Consider the following 16,245-nt stretch of genomic DNA (forward strand, 5'->3'; position numbering starts at 1 on the left):
GGGGCAGGCAGGAGGCAGCTTTGTCCACACTCTGGGGCCAGAGACCTGGCTCCAAGCCCCACTTCGTGAAAAGGAAGTAAAATCCTGCTCGCTCAGAGGTGTGACTGTCTCCGCCTCTGAGGGACCCGTGGCATTTCACCCGCGCCCTGTCGGCAGCCTGCCCTTTGCAGAACAGAAGGAGGAGGGAGAAAGGAACGGGAGCCGATCGAGAAAAGCGTCTGTGGTCTGGAGTGTGCCCCTCTGTGTGGCTCCGCTCATTACACGGGGGGAAGAGCCTGTCAGGCAGGAAATCACGTCTGCTGTTTACACTTTAACCGAATCCAGGGACCAATTAACGGCACCGAGCGCCAACGGGCAAAGCATTTCTAAAAGGAAAAGAAGGTAACTCTCGTATTATTGCTCCTTCCCCCCACTTCTCCAAATAAAAGACACGCGCTATGTCAACAGTTTCTCAAGAGCCATCCTTTATTTTCTGAAAGTCCTGATACTGACCCATTTCTCACAAGATGACGGATGTCTCGGTCCACAAACAGTATCTTTTTTCTCTTTGGTTCAGCAAACCCGGGGCCCTGGGAGGGCCGCGGCCGGGGAGGTGGCGACATCAAAACCTGCCCTCGACGCCCAGCAGCCGTACGGCCGCCTCCTGCACGGCCTGGTGGACGCGCCCGACCTCCCTCTGCGACATCGTGCGCTCCATGTGGCGGTAGGTGACGCGGTAGCAGTGGCTTGTCCTGTGAGTCCTGGAGAACGGGAGAGAAAGGCAGGTGAGTGAGGGGCAGGCGTGTCTCCTGCAGAAGCAGTGGTGACAGCTGAGGAGGACACAGGGCCGCCGACGGGGCGCTACAGAGGCGCACCCCTGCTGACGGCCGGCGTGTCCCTTACAGAGGAGCCGGTGCCAGGAACGCTGACCGCTGGGTCCCCTTGGACTGAGTGCATCCATTGGGAAGGAAGCTTCTTGCAAATCGATTTCCTGGGCCGGCCCTGATTCAGCAGCTGGGCGGGGGCCCTGGGCTCCGAGGCGGACCCTGACAAGCAGAGCGGTTAGGGGCCAAGCACGCCCCCTGCAGGCCGTGGGGAGCACAGGACAATCGTGCCACCTCTGTGCTGGGCGATCGCTCTGATCCTGGCTCTACCAGGCGGCTGCTGGCCTGCTGCCGGGAAACAGCTGGGTGATTCGGGGACACGCAGTCGCGACAGCACTAAGGCCCCTACTGCACGGCAGCGGCTGAGACACACGGGCGCACGGCAGCTCATCAGGAAGCCCCGGGCCCTGGCCAGCAGGCCCTCCCCTCTCGGGCACTTCTGTTTCTCTCCCTCAAGCCACCAAATTCCTCCTTTCCAGCCCCTTCCTGGGAGAGCCAGCCCTGCCTGCCTCGCCGCAGGTGGAGAAGCTGGAGCCGACGGGTGGGTGTCGGGCAGAACCCCAGGGACGCCGACCCCACGCGCCACGTGCCCGCTGCCCAGCGGGAGGCCGCCAGGCCTGCAGGAAAGCTAGAGCCTTGAACAGGGGCTCTGGTGGGGGGGCGCTCCGTCCGCCCTGGGAGGCCCGCCGTTCCCCACAGGGGCCACAGGGCCCCGGGCCCGTGCTTCTCGGGGACTCGGGACCCTTCGTGGACTTGCTCTCGGTGGGGCTGCCTCCTCCCCGTCCGCCCGTTTGGCCGCCGGGCCCCTCGCAGAGCAGGATGTCCCAGCCTCCCTGATCTGCTCCCTCTCTGCCTCCTCCGCCCGGGGCTGGTCACCCGCCCCTGCTCGCCGCCTCCAGGAAGGGCAAGGACTGTGCCTCCCAGGCCTATTCGCACGTCAGTCCCCCTGTGGATCCAGGTAAGGGAAGAAGGTACCTCTGAGTGGCTGGGGGAGGAGGCCTGTCTCTAGGGGGCTCCTCGGGACCCCTGGTTCCACACCGCCGGCCCTGTCGCCTCACCCGACACCCCACTGCCTGCCCGAGACAAGGGACGAAACAAACCTCTGACCCGCCCTCCTCGCTTTCCCAGTCCAGCCCCGGCCGGTGGCTCTACTCAGTGGCCACGCCTGGGATGGGCCCTGGGTGCTGCCCTGAGGTCCCCCGATAGCGGGGCAGCGCTTCCACCTCTTCCCGCCCCAAGGCCATTCGATGGGGAAATGTGTTTTCAACAAGCGGCACTGGGACGCCTCTGTGTCCTCATGCAAGACAACGAAGTTGGCCCTTTCCTCACACCAGACAAAAATTAACTCAAAATAGGTCACACACCTAAACGTAAGGCCTAAAACTATAACAGTCTTAGAAGAAAACACGAGAGTCCATCTTCATGACCCTGGGCCAGGCAAAGCTTCCTTAGGTACGACACCAAAAGCACAGGTGACAAAAGAAAAAATGGATGAATTGGGCTTCATCAAAATTAGAAACTTTTGTGCTTCAAAGGACACCATTAAGAAAATGAAAAGATAACTTACAGAATGGGAGAAAATATTTGCCAATCATATACTGACAGGGGACTCGTATCTAGAATATATAAAGAACTCCTACAACTCAACAGTAAAAAGACATAATCTGATTTAAAATGCACAAAGACTCTGAACAGAATTCCCCAAGAAGACATACAAACGGCTGGTAAGCGCATGAAAAGATGCTCAATATCATTAGCCAGCAGGGAAAATGCAAATCAAAACCACAGTGAGATGCCACTTCGTACTAGCTAAGATGGCTGTAATCAAAAAGACAGAAAATAGCAAGTGTTGGAGAAGAAATGGAGAAATAAGAACCCTCATGCGTGGCTGGCGGGGACGTAAAATGGTGCAGCCGCTGGGGAAAGAGCTGGAGGACCCTCTGAAAGTTAAACACGGCAGTTCTCCAGACACTGAGACGTAGTCACCCTAGGATGCAGCAGTCCCTCCACTAGGTGTACGGTCAAGAGAGATGAGCGCGTCCGTCCACACACAGACTCGTGCACGAATGTGCAGAGCAGCATTCTTCTCGACAGCCAAAAAGTGGAAATAATCCACACGTCCTTCAAACGATGACTGGATAAACAATCTACCTCTACACGGAATATTATTCAGCCATAAGAAGAAATGAAGTTCTAATGCTACAACCCAGATGGACCTTGAAAACATTACACTTAGTGAAAGACGTCAGACACAGAAGACCACATATTATATGATTCCATTATATGAAATGTCCAGAATAGGCAATTCCATACAGACAGGAAGCAGACTCATAACTGCCCTGGGCTGAGGGGCTGGTGGAAAAGGGAGTGACTGTTAATGGGGATGGGGTTTCTTTTGAAGGCAGTGAAAATGTCTGGAATGGGAGAGTGGTGAATGTTAGAAAAACCACTGAGTTGAGTATTTTAAATGGATGTATGACACGTGAATTACATCTCAGTAAAGCTGTTCTATTAAAAAAAGAAAAGAGACTTGCCCTGCCGGGCACTGGGCAGGCTTGTGCCCCGGCGTCTCCCCGGCGAGTCCCCTAGACGCTGGTCTCCATCGCACGCGCCGTGTGCCCCTGCGGGACGGCACCCGGCCGTGTTACTCCACTTTGCTCCTCTGGTACCCAGGGCAATGGCTGGCATAGAGCAGGTGCTGCGTAAAAGCCGCTGAACGAATGCTTATGCAACCACCGAACCCCGGGGTGCGAGGCTGCGTTCAGGCCTAGAGGAGGCTGGTCCGGCCTCGCACCGCCCTGCCGGGGTTCCACGGCCCCTGCCCGCGTTCAGCCACGGCCTTCTCCTTCCCTCTCCCACCCCTGCCTCCGACAGTGAGGCCGGCGGACGCCGGCAGCTAGGAGGCAGCGAGGGGAGCCGTGAACACCGGGGCGCCCCGAGCCTTCCGCCGACGCCAGCCTCATCCGCCTCCGCGGGCCGGTGCGGCGGCCACGGGGCAGGCCTCGGAGCCAGCGCCTGGGCCACGCCCAGCGGTGCCATGCCGTGCCCCCGGTGACCCCGGCTGGTTCCCGCACCGGGCCTCAGGATAGAAGGTGGATAACAGTTGTGTCGACCGCGGAGAACGGCTCAAAGCAGAACCACCAGACAGAGCACACAAGTGTGTGCACAGAACCGGAAGGAGCTCGGTAAGCGGGGCCTCTTTCTGTGATTTTTAAATGAGGTGAGCAGGGAACCCCGTGGGCGCAGCGGTGAGCTGGCAGCACGGGCCGCTGCGGTTCCTGGTTCCTGGTGGCAAAGCCTTTTGTAGCACCCAGGCCCCCAGAGACACCAGGCCGCGGCGCCCGATGCAGGGGCTGTGTGCGCCGCGAGACGCTGCCCCAGCAGGCCTCGTGCTGGGGCTGGAGGGCCGAGGCCTGCCCTGCCGGGGCCCTGCGGGGACAGTGTGCCCTGCAGGGGTGGAGCCCAGCTGTGCCCCGTTGCACTGGCCTCTCGGGGCAGCCGGGAGACCCACCTCCCCGCCCCCGTGCAGAGCAAGGGCCCTTCTCCCATCCCGACATCACAGGCAGCGTCCCGGGTTTCCAAGGGACGGAGGGTTCTAGGGGAGGAGAAATTAGCTGAGCACGAAAAAGGGCGGAGGGACTGCGGGCTGTTTGATGACGATGCAGACATTTACTAGAACAAGTGCGGCGACAGATCTGGTGACCCGGCAAGGGCGGGAGGATGGTTTCCTGCAGGGGAGGCCCCGTCCCAGAGGCCTGGGCAGCTCCCCGCCCCCCCCACCCCGCACCGCACCCCTGACTCACAGGGGCGGAGAACTGGCTGCTCATCTCCAGCCTACGACACGCGTCCTGACTCTGAGTTCCTCCTCCGTTGAAAGAGTAACAGCGCTGACCCCATCGACTTTCCCCAACTGCCTCGGAGACAAGGTGACAGGGCTCGGAAGCCATCAAGTGCGGCACGAGCATGAGATGAAAGCATCCTCACACACCGTTATTGTATTTTTTCGGCGGTTCACTCAGGTCTCTGTCTCTCAGCTGAAGAGCTGGTAATACAGCCTCTACAAGTTGAGATTTCCAACCAAAGACAAATGGGAAAAAAATTTATCTCCTTGCTTCTAAGTGCTTCCAAGAAGGCCCCTATAAGGATTCTTGGGATTCCAACAGCTTTTACAAAACACTGTGATGAGTTGGGTGCAAATGAATCATAAACATATGGATTAATTTTAAAAATTGAGAGAAACAGTATTTGGCAGAATATTTGGCCATAATTCAGTAGACTCAGCTGAAAATCAACCAGGTTTGCCTTTTCCTAACATCACTGGAGAGGGAGAGAGAGAGGAGTGCCTTTTGTCTGTTTGCTAGAAACTTCTTTTTGGAGCTTTCAGATGGTGGATTAGCTGGTCCTTCTTTCGCTGGCTGGGAAACCAACAAAAGCCACGGACCTGGCCCCTGGTCTGAGCGGAGGACCGAGTCCCTCGCCCCTGAGGAGTGGTCCATCCATGAAGACCACGGAGCTGGAGGGTCTCACAGCTCAGCGTGGCACAGGTGAGAAGGTGGATTCCCCAGAGCGAGGGATGCCCGGAGGGCCAGCCCCAACTGTCTGGATTAGGGCCTTTCTGATTCTTTTACATCCTCAAACGCGGCCTCTTTTAGCCCAAAAGCTTCTCAATCTTTCATCCGTCATGGCCCCCGCTGGCTCAGAAACAGCAACAGCAGCAGACATTTATTTGCGTAGCGCCTCTTACATACCAGGCGCCGGTACATCCACGAACCCATGTAAGCATCACACCCCCACTGGGTAGACAGCATCAGTGTCCCGACACACAAATGAGGAAACAGAGAGAGAGAGAGAGAGAGAGAGAGACAAGCAGAGAGAGAGAGAGCAGAGGTCACTGGGCCACGTCCACACAGCGAGTAAGTGGCAGGGCTGGATCTGAAACCAGCAACCCAGCGGGAACGTACAGTAGCGTGGCCACTGTGGAGAACAGTCTGGTGGGTCCTCACAAAGGTAAACACAATTCCCATGTGACCCAGCACTCCCACTCCCGGGTGTACACCCCACCCCAAAGAACACAGAGCGAACAAACTAGTGGTGACCAGAGGGGAGGGGCAAAATAGGCGAGGGGGATTAAGAGGTACACACTACTAGGCATAAAATAAACAAGTGGTAAGGATGTAATGTACAGTACAGGAAATATAGTCAGTATTTTTATATAACTTTGTATGGAGTATGACCTACAAAAAATATTGAATTACTATGCCGTACACCTGAAACTGACATCACACTGTAAGTCAATGATAAGTCAGTGAAAAGGAGGTACTGCTAAGCTCACTGCCGCTCTCCAGGTAACAGCGTGCCAGTGACGGACTCTGTGCAGGGACCAGGGCCACCAGGCTTCCCTGGACAGAAGGGACAGTGGGGCAGGGGGCCGGCGAGGGCTGGACCACCTCCATCATCCCACCATCAAGTTGACCCCGGCAACCGCACAGGCTCCGACCTCGAGGTCAAGTCCTTCCCCGGAGGCCGCCAAACCAGCTCCCGAGACACGGGAAATGTCTGCTTTTCCATCGGTGACGAAAGCAGCTCCTTCACGTTCTCGGGGGTGCGCTGGGCACCTCCCAGAATGGGTCACTGCGCCCACGGTCCCTGCTGACGCGACCTACCTGCAGGGGCTGCTCCACAGCGGGGACGGTGCTGTGCTGGGGCAGCTGCTGTTTTCGGGGTAACGGGCAGTGGGACCACCGACTCGCTCCTGCTCGTGTGATGCCGAAGCTCAGTCTGACGGCCACCCGGCCGCGCCCTTCGCCCGGGCGGGAGGCTCAGGCGAGGGCAACAGTGTGATGGGAAGGGGATCGGGGGGGGGGCTGGTCGCCAAGGAAATGGGGTGTGAGGGGTGGAGAAGAACCCAGACCTGCCGCAGGGGTCCCACTTCCCTCCCTCCCCCGGCCTCTGCTGTCTGTGTGACCGAGCCCTTGGCTCCCCCCTTGTGACGTGAGGATGACACGTGCCTCCCGGGGCTGGTGCTGACACGCCAGCAGACGCTGGTGAGACCCCGGCGGCCCGGGGTGGGCGCTCAGGGCCCGCTGCTTTGTCCCCCACCTCCTTTACCTGCAGGGCTGATGGGGAGAGGAAGGACGCCGGGGGGAGGGCAGGGGAGTGCACTGGGGAAGCTGGCTGGGAAAGTGGGGGGAGGTTGGGAGTCAGGGAGAGAGGTGAACTACCGCTCAGGATCGGGCACGATTTAAACAAGCGCTCTAGAAACTAAGAAAATCACTCCCCCCTTTACCTTCCCCGTATTAAAGAAGCCAAAGGGAAGAGGAAAAAGGGAAATCCTGATCGTAAGGCCTCAGGACCGATGATGGTGTGCTCGCCTCCTCATGAACTGCTCTGGGGTTTTCGAGGACAGAGGCCGCGTTGGTTTAATGCAGGAAAGGACCCAGGCCCCAGCCACGGCCGTGTGGCTGGTCAGGCCACCTGACCTCACCAGGGAGAGGGCTGGACCGAGTGACAGCCCGGCCCCCCCGGCTCTGCATCCCAGGAGTCAGTGCAGAGGACAGAGGGGATTCTGGAGGGACTGAGCAGCTGCAGGGCCCGCGCGGACAAAAGGGAAGGGGTGCCCATCTGAGGGATTTCGGGGCAGGCGGCGCAGGGACGCCGCTGGTGCCACGGGGGTCGCTGGGTGACAGCCAGGCCGGCTCTCCAGGGAAGAGGTCCCGCAGGAGGTGGGTCTCGGGTTGGAACAGACCCTCTGGACCGAACTGGCCCCCCATCCACTGCCTTCTCCCACCCCTGCCCCCATCACACACGCTCAGACGCTCGGCCTTAGGCCTGCCGCCCCCGAGGGCCACCCGAGCGCAGCCTCCGAGTTCGTGGTGTGGACATTACCGCCTCTCCCTGCCTCTGTGGCTGCAGCCTCTTCCCACAGGGATTTCTGTTCCTTGGCGTCAGTCACCAGAAACCAAACCAGATGGTTCCCCCGACAGTTAGCGCCGTGGGAGAGATAGCTCCAACCCAGGCCCCAAAGGGGGGAAAGCGGGGCCGGGCGAGAGGAACCCGCTTCCGGAGCTGCCCCCATCCCGGGCCGCCCCCACGCTGGCAGCTGAAGAGATCCCAGGAGACACACGCTTTGCAGGCAAGACGTGCCTTTTCACGTCAAACACTTGGCAGGTCCTCAGGGGCGCTTCACGTCCCCCAACACCCCTTTCACTCCCATCAGCCCCCCTAACGTTCCCGGTTCTTCCCGGTTCTTCCGCAGCAGGGTCTCAGGCCAGGCAGTCAGGAGGAAGGAGGTCGTGCCCTTGCCCCCAGGGGAGTGGGCCGGTGTTCTTGGTCCCCACGTGCACGTCCATATGAAAACAACTGCTCTGGGGAGTTTTCTAATAGACGCTTCCGCGGGGAGACTCGGCGAGGCAGCCCAGCCCAGCCCTGCTGCTTCCCAGCTCTCGGATCTTGGGCCAGTTCTTAATCGCTGGTCCAGGTTCTCATTCTAAGATCCAGATCGTGTACTCCCAGGGTTTTTGAAGGACTGAATAAAAATAGTATACGTAAAGTGTTTAGCACAGTTCAAGCTACAGTTAACAATTGGTATTATTACTTATGTGGCTCAAGATTCTAGACCCTCAGTTGGGGCCACACAGAAAGGCCCGAATGACCTTGGGCAAGTTATCTGAGCTTCAACTTCCTCATCTGTACAAATGGATCCTAATAGGATACATGCGACAACCTGAAGGAACCCTGAAGACATTATAGTCAGTGAAATAAGGCAGACACAGAAGGCCAAACAATATACAACTCCTTTTCCATGAGGACCCTGGAGTCGTCAAATTCATAGAGACAGAAAGGAGAGTGGTGGTCGCCAGGGTCTGAGGGATGGGGACAGAGAGTTAGCGTTTAACGGGGGCAGAGTTTCAGCTGAGGAAGATGAGAAAGTTCTGGAGGTGGATGGAGGTGACAGCTGCATAACAGTGTGAATGTCCTTAACGCCGCTGAACTGTATACTTAAGAATGGTGAGAATAGTAAATTTTACGTTATGTATATTTTATCACAATAAACTTTTCATTTTGGAGGAGGAGAGTTCGCCCGAACAACCTAGTTGACTATTACTAGAAGAGGAAGTTGGGAACTCAAATTTGTACTAAAGATAAACAAACAGAAAGCAACAATAGAAAACCCTAGCAGACCACTGCCTGGCCGGTGGCAGGACCATCGCAAGAGAACAACGTGGATGGTTCCCACCTGCCCAGGTGGCTCCTCTTCCTGACTTCATGAACTTAGCAGGCAGGCTGCCCTGCGTTTTACACAGATGGTTTCTAGGACCGCTGCTAATCGTGCTCTAACCACATTTACCGTATTTGAAAAGTTCTTTTCATCCATTGTCTTCCAAGCCATCTCCTACATTTCTAACAAGCCTGAAGTAATGTCTCATGTTGCACAGATTTCCAAAGCTCTGTGCTTTTCCTCCGTGTGGGGAATTTGGAAGAGGTTATCCTTTTCTCCCTGGCTGCGTCTGCACAGCCCAAGTCAACAGAGCTAACTTTAACTCCGTGCTGGTGCACCGCAGCTTCCCGAACGCGCTGGCACCTCAGGGGATGAGCCAGGTCACAAAACACAAGGTGTTTGGCAGGTGAAGTGCTACATTTTCATCTCAATCAATTGATCCACAATGATTTATTCTGTGCGGAGGCAGACACTGAGGAGGTACAGAACAGGGATAGGCATTGCTTGATCAATACATAAATATTCATGGGGTGGCCGTTCTGGGTACAACACAGCGGCAGAGTGAGGGGGAAGAGGTATCGCAAAACAAGACAGAGAAGGATGAGGCTAGATTACTGTCTGTTTGGGGGTTGAGACATGGATGCATGAAATGATAGTTAGCAGGACAGTGCTGTTAGTGCTAAGTGTTAAATGGATGGCATAGACTGTAAACGACTTAGGGGTTAGAAAAGAGTGGCAGGGGGATGGGATTAGATCTAGATCTTAAGGACGAGTAGGATTTTGGCAGGTGAGGGGCAAAGAGTGTAATCTAGGTGGCGAATGACACGTGGTACTGGTAGGGGCGTTCTTTATGTGTTTCCTCTTCTGTTTCAACAAAGGATGCTGAGGGTATGTTGCAGGTATAAGGGGTCCAATGGCGAGCCATCCAGAGGACGCATGATCTGCAGGGAGAGGGCCTTATAATCCTGGCTAAGAAGGCTCGACTGAAAATCCATCATTCAGCAAAAACCAAAACCACCAGGTCCAGGATGAGGTCTGTATGGAGTCCTGTGAAAGGCTGGTAGGACCTTGCTCTGGGCAGTTCTGCTGCACCTAGAGGTGGGCCCTGAGATCTCACAGCCCCAAACGACAGAGGGTTCCCGAGATACAAGGGTATGTACGATGTCACCCACCTGGTATTAACAGCCACCCAACCAAGGAGTATGCTACAGAGCTCTCCTCAACCCCATTACTCATGAGTAGGATTAGCCATGAGTGTGCTATGTCGTATAGCTTTTATTTCTTCAGTGAGTCTTGGAGAAAGTGGGCTAATTACTTTGAGAGACTCAGTGTCTAGTTAATTATGAAGGAAGCACACATTAGTAGAGAGAAATCTATATATATTTCCAATGATTTATGGTTACTTTGCAAATGCTTTTGAGAAGGGACTCTCTGGGGCTAACTAATAGCGTCATCTCTCGACAGATACTGAGTGAGAGGTTACGGGAGAGAGGGACTAAACTGCGGCTCGGCTGGGAGGACGAGCTTCCTCTAGCCATGATACTCTAGGCTGGAATACAGCAGGGAGAGCTTGATTATATACCATTCATCCAAGCAGCATGTTTTACGGAATCACAGAATCCAGGATCAGGAGCCGTGGAGATTTTCTGGTTCAAGCTTGAGTTCTCCCTGCAGAGCCTGATGCTGGACCACTTCCGGGGCAGCCCACCCGGGACTCGCAGAGCAGGCTGGGCGGGAGCTCCCCTCACAGTGAGCCGGCAAGGGCTTCCGGCCTGTGCTCGCTGGTGCCGGATTCACCCCCGTCCTTCTCCCCCAGGACAGCCCTGCCCACCCCTCAACTCGCTATCAGCAGCAGAACAGCATGACGGCCCTGGCAGGGACTGCCAGTTTAATATCACGGCCTGGGAGGCTAGACATCTGTCTGTCCATCTACTCCATCCACTCATTAATTCAACAAATGAAATGAGCGTGCACCACATGGCATGTATTCTTCTGGGTACTGAGGACCTAATGACGGAATAAAACAAAACAAAGCAAAACAAAACAAAACAGACCTGACCTCATGAAGCTCACAGTGCAGTGTAAGAGACAGGTGTTAATCAAAGAGTTACCAAGCAATGAGAACTGCAACTACACTAAAGCGTTTGAAGAAGAGGTACATGGAGCCATGGGGCCACAAAAAAAGGGCAACTGACTTAGATGGTGGGTCAGAGAAGGTTCCTGTGCAAGTGCCACGAGCTGACCTCACAGGGGGAGGGACTTACTGGGTGAAAGGAGGTTGGGGGAAGTGGTTCCACCCCCGGCAGGATTCTGGGTAGAGGGAACGGCATGTGTCTGTGAACTGGGTTCAAATCGCAATTCCTCCTCTTCTGAGCCATACGATCTTGGTCAGATCATTGCCTTCTCTAGGTGTCGGCTAGAAGATGGTTCTTTTTTTTTTTTTAGACTTTTTTGATGTGGACCATGTTTTTAAAAAAAGTTTTAAATTTATTTTATTTATTTATTTTTTGGCTGTGTTGGGTCTGCGTTGCTGCAAGAGGGCTTTCTCTAGTTGTGGCGAGCGGGGGCTACTCTTCATCACGATACGCGGGCTTCTCATTGTGGTGGCTTCTCTTGTTGTGAAGCATGGGCTCTAGGTGCGCAGGCTTCGGTAGTTGTGGCGTGTGGGCTTAGTAGTTGTGGCTCGCAGGCTCTAGAGCACAGGCTCAGTAGTTGTGGCTTGCGGGCTTAGTTGCTCTGCGGCATGTGGGATCTTCCCGGACCAGGGCTCGAACCTGTGTCCCCTGCATTGGCAGGCAGATTCTTAACCACTGCGCCACCAGGGAAGCCCCTTGATGTGGACCATTTTTAAAGTCTTTATTGAATTTTTTACAATATTGCTTCTGTTTTATGTTTTGGTTTTTTGGCCGAGAGGCACGTGGGATCTTAGCTCCCCGACCAGGGATCAAACCCGCACCCCCTGCACTGGAAGGCAAAGTCTCAACCACTGGACCGCCAGGGAAGTACCTAGAAGATGGTTCTGCACGTCATGTCATGAAGCCTTTGAGCTCAAGCCAGGGTCATCACGAGAGCACCGTCACCAGAGGGCCTCGAGGTTTAGGTCTTTTTTGTTTTAAAACCCAGAACCCCAGGCTCTCTGCCATGTGACACCGTTTCAATCTGTTCCCTCTAAATCACGCAGCATATATAGCACAGCTCAAAGCAAAGCCGCTTTAGCTGATGTGGGCATGAGGAGCCCACCCACTCGGCCTGGCCTCCTGCCCACAGCAGCCCCTCCCCCAGCAGCTCATCAGCATCCCGAAGGCTCCAAGGAGGGCGATTTAAAAACCAACCCCCCCCCAAAACAAACAAACAAATAAAAAAATAAAAACCATCCCATATTCTATGATAGAAGGCAGCAAAGCTCAGACAGGCAATGGTTTGCCTGAATTCAGCTCAAAATTTAACAAATCCAAGTGAAATTTGCTTAAAATAGGATTGGAGCTCATTTGGGGAACACATTCTTCTAAGTAAAGAGAAATCCTTGATCCCACGGAGCGTAAACGCAGCAAGCGCAGCAGAGAGCAGACAGGCTGAGGAGGTCGGAAACCCGGGTTCTTCCCTGAGAGCTTGTCACCGTAGGAAGACGAGTGACTTAACAGAAGTCCTTTAACAGCTCTGAGCCTCAGCGTCTCTATCTTACAGAGGGGATTACAACTTCCTCCTTACAGAGGGGATTACAACTTCCCTGCTACAGAGGGGATTACAACTTCCTCGCAGTGTTATCAAGAGTTAGTAGGTTTTGAAGGCACTTTGTAATTACAAATGAGTATTTAAATTTATCATGATAGAAGAGAGATTTCATTTTTGCAAATGGCCAAATATTTAGTGCTAAAATTGAGGAGGAAAAGTAATCTAATTGCATAATATTCCAGATATGCTAAAAGAAAGCACAGCCATAAAATAAGATGATATGTTTCCTGATGTGGCTTATTGTTGGTCCTATAAAAATTCCTACAGAAGAGAAAGGGGGGGGTCCAAACAGCTTTTGAGAAAAAAACAGCATCACATGGCCTTCAGCACAGAGCATTTGGAGGGGGTAGTGCTATTTGAACTCAGAAGTTGCTGGAACGTTACAGTCACACCACGTGACCACACCAGTCACCCCATGTTCCTAATGGATTCATTTTCACATCTGGAGAAGGACGTGACTACCCCAGACTCCTATTCCCCTGAGGAGCTAACACGATGAACCACACTGATGGAAACTTGTTCTAGAACCTTGTACGACTTATGTATGGAAACAACTTTTAAATTCCAAATATTGACAAGATTAAAGAAAGCTCTGGGCCTTGCCATCACACAGTCTTCGCAAAGCTGAAGCTACTTTGTCAATAGTAATATAAGCGGCAAGAAGAAAATTGACGATTATAAAGCTATGAGGTTTCCAGAACCTCGTGCCCGTGTCGTCTCACTGGCTGTGACCACAGGGCAATCCCGAGAGGTGGACACTGTCACCTCTGTTTGCAGAGCAGGGACAGGCCCAGAAAGATGGCGTGAGTGGGTGAGGGCCGAGGCTGGAACCTCGCTCCCTTCCTTTGCGTTAAACTCGGCTCATCTTTTCTCCCAGACATACTCTGCCGGCCTACTGATGTCCACTGCAGTCACCGCTGACTGCTGTTCAACAAGGATATCACGATAGCAGATGAATGACAGGCTGCTTTTCAAAACGTGACTAGGACTTTATCCCAAAAAGGGAAAAATTAATGCCTTAGTAAATATTACTTGGCAGAGAAAGTGTAGGAAGTATAAAGAAAGAAAGGGCAAAAGAAGAAAAAAATACTTTAAAGGGAAGAAGGATCTATTATGTATAAAGTGCTAGGCACTTTAATGTTTCATTTTATCCTTGCCATTAATAGAAAACATGGATGAAAAAAGCCAGAATGAGGGACGATATTAGGTTGATGAAGGCAAAGTCCGACCCGGAAGACACAGATGTGCAGGTGGTGGGCTGAATGAGTAGAGACATAAATCTGGTTTAGAACTCGCAGCCACAGTGAAAGAAGCCTGATCAATTCCAAGGTTCTCACTGCCCGAGGGGAGAAAATATCATAGCTGTTCAGGGAAGGAAACCCACCCCAAGGTAATATTCTAAGGTAAATGTCTAGGTGGGGCTTCACACAGGGAGCTTTAGATGAGCAAGGACCGTGATTTCTGGGTCACTTAGTACGCCTGGATGCAACCTCTCATTTAATTCTCATTACAGTCCCCTCATATTGGGAATTATTCCCCCTGTTTTGCAGGTGAGAAAACCACAGCTCAGAGAGGTTAAAAGCGTCTTCCCAGGTCACTCAAGTAGCAGGTAACAGAGGTGGGATTCCAACTTAGGTGTCCAGTTGTCTCCAAAGCTGTGCTTTTAGTCCCAGGCTGGGGATGCTGTCTGACTTAGTGGCCAGTGTCTCAACAATATTGCTATTTCAAAGCAGTCGTGGGTTTCATAAGGCTAGTCCCTTGATGAAACTTGAGGGAGCAGCTCTAAAATATACTTCCACGAAAAACCAATTTTGTTTGGGGCCATGGAGGTTGATAGGTTCAAGTGCACAGCGTCTTTGATGGTCTGGCTATCTTTGTTACTTGGATAAATCTATTGACCTCTCCAGGTCTCAATAAAACCTAAGGAATGACATCTGCTCCTAACTAGTCCTTCAGTTAGGAAAAATTGAAGTCATGTGAGCAAAGCATTGTCAGCAACTTGGAAGAAAGTACTAATAAAGTAAAAGCCCAAGTCAATAAACCATTTCAAAATATTATTGAGTTGAGGTTGTCCATTTTTAAACTCAATGAAAAAAAAAGTGTTCTTTTTTTGGTATTTTCTTAACTTCAAAAAAAAAAAAGACATCAAACTTACATTTCTGGTGTACTGGAGAAAAACATAATCAATTTTCTGAAGTTGAATTCTGTCCATTTTAAATGCTTAGGCAAGATTCAATAAGACTGCCCATGAGTTAATTTCAAAGGCAAAGTGTCCACAAGACACTTCAATTGTGGGCTTGAGGGCCAACGTGACACTGTCATGCCTTGAAGAAACTACTTGTGTGGTGGTCCAGCGTCTTTCGGCTCCCTTACTTCATGCTGAGTTTTTTTACTGGGCAAAGGAATGAGTGCAGAGTTGGGCACAGAGTGTGCTTTGGACAGATTGCTAGAACAGGTGATCAAAGAGTAAGTCTGTCTCTTTCTCTACCACAATCTGTTCCATGTATGACAATTAGAATAAGATAGCAGTGAGCCAGGAAGATTCCAGAATGATGGCAGAATATGATAAACTAAAGATCCTACTGCTACATACTCTTAGATGTGCTGAATAACATATAGGAACATTGGCTTTTAAAAAGTGGATAGTTGAGTAGATTATGAAAGCAAGGGGAAATCTCCAGGTGCAAAAAATAAAGAAAAAAAACCTGCAACAGTAAGTGCCTAGTACTTCAGCTGCCTAGAGTAGGAAGCAGTATCAGTTATTGGAACCTAGAATTTAGATTTTAATATCCACCTGAAAACAGAATATGAAGGCTTTGGTCCACATGAAGCAAGAAGTGGGACCTGAGATTCCCACACAAAACTGGAACTCTGAAGGGCTGCATCCTTGATGTGACAGTAGACTAAGAAATGCCTCAGATCTGCAAGCTGAGAAATCAACACAAAATTGGCCCTGGAATAATGCTAACCGTAGGATAACCTAGACTACTTGGCAGAAGAAAATGCAGAACGGCCCTGGAGAAAAGTGTGGCCACAGGGGATCACTTCAGGAAAGGTCCCAATGAACATAATCTCCCAGTCAAAAAATACAGAACACATGAGGAGACAACCCATTATATGCCACAGTCACTAGATAAAAAACACAGAAGGATTAGTACCCCAAGAATTTCTAATACAAAAACAATCCAGAAAGGGTTTAAAATGATTAAAAGTTAACTTAAACATTTAAAAATACTTAAAGACATAAAAGATATGAAAGAACATTATGAATAAAAAACAGCAGATCTGAAAAAGGCCAACATAGAAAATGTATAGAAATAAAAATATAGTTGTAAGAAAATGTATAGAAATAAAAATATAGTTATAATTTAAAAATGAGTGGAAGGGCTAAACAACAGATTAGATACAGCCAAATGTAGAATTAATAAACTG

The 16,245-nt window shown here is 52.1% G+C and overlaps 1 protein-coding gene across 2 annotated transcripts in view; it reads right to left on the reverse strand.

The window, feature by feature from the left end:
* Window positions 1-447: 447 nt before the first annotated feature.
* The window catches only part of FARS2 (phenylalanyl-tRNA synthetase 2, mitochondrial), a 343,302-nt gene continuing 327,504 nt past the window's right edge, over window positions 448-16,245 (reverse strand). For both annotated transcript variants that reach the window (XM_082344586.1, XM_082344585.1), the window contains one exon: window positions 448-740. In XM_082344586.1, the coding sequence (XP_082200712.1) occupies window positions 602-740 (139 nt within the window). In that variant the 3' untranslated portion in view covers window positions 448-601. The remainder of the gene's footprint in view (window positions 741-16,245) is intronic.

This window comes from Balaenoptera borealis (assembly GCF_965194805.1).
Source record: "Balaenoptera borealis genome assembly, chromosome: 12".
Lineage (NCBI taxonomy): Eukaryota > Metazoa > Chordata > Mammalia > Artiodactyla > Balaenopteridae > Balaenoptera > Balaenoptera borealis.